Source organism: Macadamia integrifolia, unplaced genomic scaffold, assembly GCF_013358625.1.
Source record: "Macadamia integrifolia cultivar HAES 741 unplaced genomic scaffold, SCU_Mint_v3 scaffold86, whole genome shotgun sequence".
Lineage (NCBI taxonomy): Eukaryota > Viridiplantae > Streptophyta > Magnoliopsida > Proteales > Proteaceae > Macadamia > Macadamia integrifolia.
In genome coordinates, this window is record NW_024870559.1 from 675,949 (window position 1) to 682,602 (window position 6,654).

Here is a 6,654-nt window from a genome sequence, read left to right on the forward strand (position 1 = left end):
TCCTTTTCCTGATGTTCCTAGTGCCAGCGACACACCTCCTTTACAGGTTTATCAGTGCAAGAAGAAGCTTGGACAGCCTAGTGTCAACACCAATACTCCAGATGATTCGCTCCCTCTGGTGAAGCTCCTATCCCTCCTATCACTAATGACTTACCAATTGCTCAACGTAAAGGTACACGAACTTGCACACAAAAATCTATGGCTGTGTATCCCATTGATAACTTTGTTTCCTTGTCTCATCTCCCATCAACTATCCATGGTCTTGCCTTGTCTCTTTTTACTAACACCATTCCCCGATCTCATGTTGACGCCTTGCGTATCCCTGGGTGGAAAGCTACTATGGATGTAGAAATGGATGCTCTCTTGAATCATGCTACCTGAAGTCTGGTACATTTACCTCCGGGTAAGGACTTGGTGAAGTGTCGCTGGGTTTACACTATTAAGTATCATTTTGATGGCTTTGTTGAGCGGTTGAAAGCCCATCTGGTTGCCAAGGGGTATACTCAGACGTATGGGGTTGATTATTTTGAGACATTCTCGCTGGTTGCTCGGTTAAACTCTGTTTGCCTACTTATTTCTCTTGTTGTCAACTTTGATTGGCCTTTGTTTCAGTTGGACATCAATAATGCCTTTTTGTATGGTGATATACAAGAAGAGGTGTACATGGAGCAACCTCCTAGTTATGTTGCTCAGGGGGAGCAAAGAGGTCGTGTGTGTCGTTTACACACGGCTAGCTATGGACTTAAATAGTCCCCTTGGACATGGTTTGACAAGTTTAGCACTACCATGGTAACTTGTGGATTTTCTCAGTGTTATTCTGATTACTTTATTTTTTTTCGTCACAGAGGTAATAAGTTGGTTGTCTTGGTGGTTTATGTGGATGATATTATTCTCATTGGTAATGATGAGATAGTAATTTCTGATGTGAAGAACTACCTACAACAGCACCTTCAAACCAGATACTTAGGTCAGCTTCACTATTTCCTCGGGGTTGAAGTGATTCGATGTAAAAAGGGGATCTGTTTATCTCAAAGGAAGTATGTGTTGGACCTTTTTATCTGATACTAGTATGCTTGCATTCAGGCCTGTAGATATCCTTATGGACCCTCACAAAAAGTTTGGTTTTTGTGATGGTGAACCTCTCTAGGATGTGCATCAGTACAGGAGTTTAGTTGGCAAGTTGATATATCTTACAGTCACACGACCTGACATCTCTTATGCTGTTGGGGTCCTTAGTCAGTTCATGTAATCTCCTCAGAAAGCCCATTGGGATGCAGGCGTTCGTGTTCTTCGCTATTTGAAGGGTGCTCCTGGTAAAGGCTGATCTATCATCCTAATCGACATATGGAACTTGTTGGCTACTCTGATGCTGATTGGGCTGGCTCTACTAGGGATTGAAGGTCTACTACAGGGTATTGTACATTTGTTGGAGGTAATCTGATTACATGGCGGAGTAAGAAGCAGACTACTATTGCCTGGTCTAGTGCTGAAGCAGAATACAGAGCTATGGCTCACACCATTACTGAGTTGATGTGGTTACGGTCGTTACTTTTAAAGTTGGGGTTTCCAATAACTAAGCCTATGAAGATGTACTATGACAACCAAGCTGCGGTTTACATTGCTAGTAACTTAGTCTTCCACGAGAGGAGCAAGCACATCAAAGTGGACTGCCACTTTGTTCGTGATGTTGTTCTGAAGAAGCTAGTCGAGACTCCTTTTGTTACTTCCTCAGATCAGTTGTTTGACATGTTCACTAAGTCTCTATTTGCTCATAGTTTTCATAATGGTTGTACCAAGCTGAGCATGGGTGATGTATATGCTCCAGCTTAAGGGGGAGTGTTAAGATTGAGGCCTTAGGCTCAATCAGCGACAGGGGCGATAAGGCTGACTAGCGTGAGTTCAGGGGTATTTTTGTACCTGTTTTTATTTATGAAATATATATATATATATATATTAAGGGTATAACCTGTGATTAGACTATTCTGGTCTGATCGCAGGTTATTCCCCTCTTTTGGGAGAATCTCGATCTCGCTTCTCTCTTCTTTTCTTCTTCTCTCTCTTCTTCATCCTCTGGTTTGGTTACAGATTTCTAGAATTGTAACACTATTTATTGGCTAGGGACAAACTAGGAACAACATTCAACTTGATGGCGGGGTGTAAATAAGAGGTTAAAGCAGGGGGCAACAACAAGGAGTAAAACAAAAGAGGGACTTTTAACACAGAGGACAAAGACCTAGAAGACTTTTGAAATTCACACTTTAGAAGAATAGTGTAACGTATAAAAGGGGAGGGGTATTCTTGGAATGGAAGATAAACTCAATGGCAAGTTGTAATAAAGTGGGTAATTGGAGGGGCATTAATAGGAAGGGATATTAGAATAAAGTTGAAACAAATCACCACTTTATGAGGTTGTCTTCAACCTCACAACAGCCAAGTATGAAAACCAGTGGAGGTCGAAGGCTGAAAGGATTCCTTCAAGTTAAGCCCCAATCGATCGAGGGTTTTGGAAGGAGTTCTTCAACCCTCAATCACACTGATCCCAAACCACAAGAACACCAACCAGCAAGCTTGATTTTCAGAATATATACTGGGATGCGGCAGAGGCAGAAGCTGCAGGATCAGCCATGAATCAAAGCTAGAGTTCTGAATAGGATTGATCACAGGAACTGAAACCTTAGGGTTTCTGATCGCCCAGATGAGAATAACCTTCGACCAGCATCTTAGCTTGAACCATGAGGATCCAAGTGACTTCTAACAATGTTAAGACCAATAGAGCTCTGCTGAAACAGGAACCAGCGGTAGTTGCAGGTTCAGATATGGATCCAAATGGGTATCTTACGGTAGGGTGAATATCAGTTCTGAAACGCTGTGGAACTCACAAATCAGAAGTGCCTTTGATCTCATATTCAATTATCGGAATCGCCTTAGGGTTTGCAACTGCTCCTTCAAGTCTCAGGCCAACAGATTTGGGTATGAAGAAGATTGAAACAAACTTGATGGGCTACAGTTGGCCAACAGGGAAACCGAGAAGAAAACCAGAGAAGAAGAATAAGAAGAAATAAAGAGGGAATGAAGAAGACAGGAGAAGAGGGGAGGTAGAGAGATCGCAGGGAAGAAGAACAGGGGTGGGGTTGTCTCGCTGGACTTGTAGGAAATAAGAGAGAGAAGGGGGGGGGGGAGGAAGACAGCCACGTAGGGTTTCTCCAAAATCAATTCATTCTTCATTAATCAATTAATTCCCTGACTTGGGTTACATGCCTAATTTATAATAACTAAGACTAAAACTTCCTAATTAAAGTAAGACTAAATTAAAATTCAAATCTCCTAAATTCTCAACTTTTTTTTTTTTGGTAAAATAAATTCTCAACTAACAGAATTAGAAACAAATAAGGACTCAAATAGGAAACTATCTTTCTGGAAACTACCTAAAATAAAAGATTATAAATAAATTAAAATCCTAGAATATTCTAATAACCTTGAACCCAAATCAGTAACTTTGAACCCAAATTGGATTTGATTTTTAGTCTGGGTTGGAGCGGGTTTGGGTCGATCCATCGTAGCGCTGCTACATCATTTGTAATCTGAGGTTTAATAGGGGCTGTACAAAAGACTCACAGTACTACTAGGAGAACCAAGGGCAGGTCTAAAATGTCAATCAGTAATCTCCATAGTTCCAAGTTCCAACACAGATTTTAGGAGATCAGATATCCAGAATCTTATATTAAAGTTGAGACAGATCCAAGAAGTATTCAGAGAGTTATGGAATCAGAAATTTCTGAAATATGGGTGAAAAACAGGGATGCCGCAGATAATAATAAGGGTAAAACTATCTCTTGTTCTGAGATAAGTAAGATTATAAAATAGAAGAATGTAACAGGCCAGGAATCCACCTGAAACCTCCCCTTGGAATCCACCTAGTAGCACAAAAAATCCTCATTGTAGTATTGTATAGAAAACTGAGGCTTTTATTCGTAGAAATCATGGGTTGTGGCCTGTGGCCAATACATGTATTTGTAGACTATTCTGGACAGACTCAAATTCTAACTTGGAATCACTAGGACCAATTCCTATTCTGAACTGAAAACCAAAACCAAAACCAAAACCAAAACCAAAACCAAAACTAGGACTGATTATGTAAACCTGTCACCCAGCTAATGAGATTTCTACACCAACTAGGACTCAACAAAATCAAACCATAGACTAACCTGAAACAATCACCCACTCGATAGTTACTATAGGAATCCATACTAGTAGCAAAATAACTGAATAAAACCTGACTCAATACCACACAAGCAAACCTGCTTAATTCCTCCTTTTCTTCCTTTTATCTGCATCACATTGGCTTGGTTTCCTTGGCCAGGTTTTGACCATTGTGGGTGCCATTTTGTCTCTTATTTTTGCTTTTTATTTTTTAATATGAAGTATAGGTGTATGCTTTTTTTTTTTTTTATGGTGCACTGGGATGCTCTTTTTATGGCTGTATGCTTTTATGGTGCACCTTTTGCAGCTTATCATATCCATAAGGGTTAAACTAGAAAGATGAATATAATCAAGCCCTAAAATCTTGGTATTTGGAAAAACACATCATTTATTGCTTGTTTTATGTAGTGCCGAATGACCATTGATTGATCAGTGACTGCTTCATGTCTCCTCTGCAGTTTATATACCTAAAACATGGTTTATTGGATAAGATAGAGGGCTTAAGGGAGCTGGTACAAATTCGTCATTTATCAGAAGTGGTGAAAATTATCAAGAACCCCCCCCCTTCCCCTCCTTCCCTTCCCCTTCCCCTTCCCCTTCCCCCAAGATTAAAAAAAACTCAGAAAAAGGAAAGAAGAAATAAGAGAAAACAAAGGGAAGGAAAAAAATTGTCCAAGAGATGAGAAACTAGGTTGGAACATGTGCAATTTAGAAATAAGAGGAAGTGTTGGAGCATTTGAAACATGAATACTTAGGGATTGTATCATTCTGTTCTGCTGCCATGGAGACGTAGTCTAGAGGAGCTTGATCAGTGTACAAGATATGACAAAGAACTTTAAGGAAATGAAGGCAAGTTCTGTACAATGGAAAATTGAGTAGGGTGAGCAAACAGAAGGAAATGGTAGTTGGATTCCCACAAGCACATCGCATATTAGCATATCAAGACCATTGCAAACATGAGTTTTTTAATCGTGTTATTCACTCATTTTTGTCACAAGTTGGCATGGAAATACATACACCTGGGGGGTTTTGTGGGTGAAATGCTAGATTCTTATAGTTTTTATCCAGTGCATGCATTCAGTTGTGGGGATTGGGGACTTGTCAAGTGCTGTACACTGGAAACTGTTATTACAGTTTTTATATGAATCCCAATTTTTGGGGTGTATATAGATTATAAAATCTGTATATTTTTGGAATTCTGTATATGTGACAGTATGGTATGTGTACAGGAATGTGACCTCTGAGTTCGAGTCAGAAATGATGTGGAAAATTAGTTGTTTGTTTTTCCTCGTACAAGTGCTTTTCTTCTTCCATCCCCCTCGTCTTTTCTCTTTTTGTTGTTTTGGGGCAATATAAATTTTTTGTTGGCCCAAAACACCCCAGGCCATATTGTTTTGTGCTTTAAGGCTCTTTGGCTTGTGGAGCTAGCATCCCTTATCTGTATGATATACTTGCCATCTGGGGATAAAATTTAGTCAATGAATAGTTCGCTGCTCTATGATCAACCATGTTATGATAACTGTAGTAATTTGGATTTATTCTCGTGGGACAGGAAATGTTGCGAAGGTCCTTGATGGTTTGCCAAGACAAGTTTGAGATGGCCAAGCTACAACAGCACAAGACCGGAGCCATCCATGACTTGGAGTCATGTGTTGAGAAAGCGATTAATGATGGCATTCAGTTGTTGCCTCATGTTAATGATCGATTGAAGACATCCCTCTCCATTGATTGATCTACCAAGCCTGATCACATGGACAAGTTTCTTTAAGATCTTATTTCTCCAATTTCTCCTTTTTCCTAATTTGTTAGGAGAGCATTGTTTAAATTATGTATTAATTGTCTGCCCTATTGAACGGGGCCATGTGAGATATTATAATACAATTTTGGTTCACTTGAGATTTATGTTGTGAGGATTTCTTTTACTGATGATGGAAACCCCAGCATTGAGCATTGGATGTACTGCAATTAAGGCCCAGCTTGCAACCAGTTAGGCTGGAAAGGCAGGCATTGGTCCCATGTCTTTGATTGCAAACGGGAAGGAATTTGGGACCCACTAGACAAATAGGACAGCTACAACTTACTCTGGGCTTGTTCTCTGTAAGCAATAGAGTTAATGCAATAGGTATAAAACTTTGACAGTTCAATTATATAATTCAACATATAGTTACAAGTAGAAAGATGACTTGTTCAAATTGATCCTCTGAAACAGTAGCAGAAATCCTCCAACTTATGTAGAGTTGAGTCGTATAATTACATATTGTCCTTAAGGTGTTTGAACGCCTCGTATACTTATGTGATCAGGTTGATCGTATGTCTTCACCTCCAAGATAAAGCAACTCTCAAATTACTTAAGGTGCTCTCCAATAGGCAATTTCCATAGGTATGTCTGAAGATAATACTCAAGAATTCAGATAAAATCAAGGACAAAATAAAAAACAGAGAACAGAACCCTTG

At 39.6% G+C, this 6,654-nt stretch overlaps 1 protein-coding gene across 2 annotated transcripts in view; it reads left to right on the top strand.

Annotated features, from left to right (window-relative positions):
• Positions 1-6,096, top strand: part of LOC122070220 (protein FAM136A) — a 58,430-nt gene extending 52,334 nt beyond the window's left edge. The window contains exon 4 of one of the 2 annotated variants that reach the window (XM_042634347.1): positions 5,753-5,878. In XM_042634347.1, coding sequence (XP_042490281.1) covers positions 5,753-5,796 — 44 coding nt within the window. In that variant the 3' untranslated portion in view covers positions 5,797-5,878. Of the gene's footprint in view, positions 1-5,752 lie in introns of both variants that reach the window. The other variant, XM_042634346.1, reaches the window with a different exon arrangement.
• Positions 6,097-6,654: the final 558 nt, after the last annotated feature.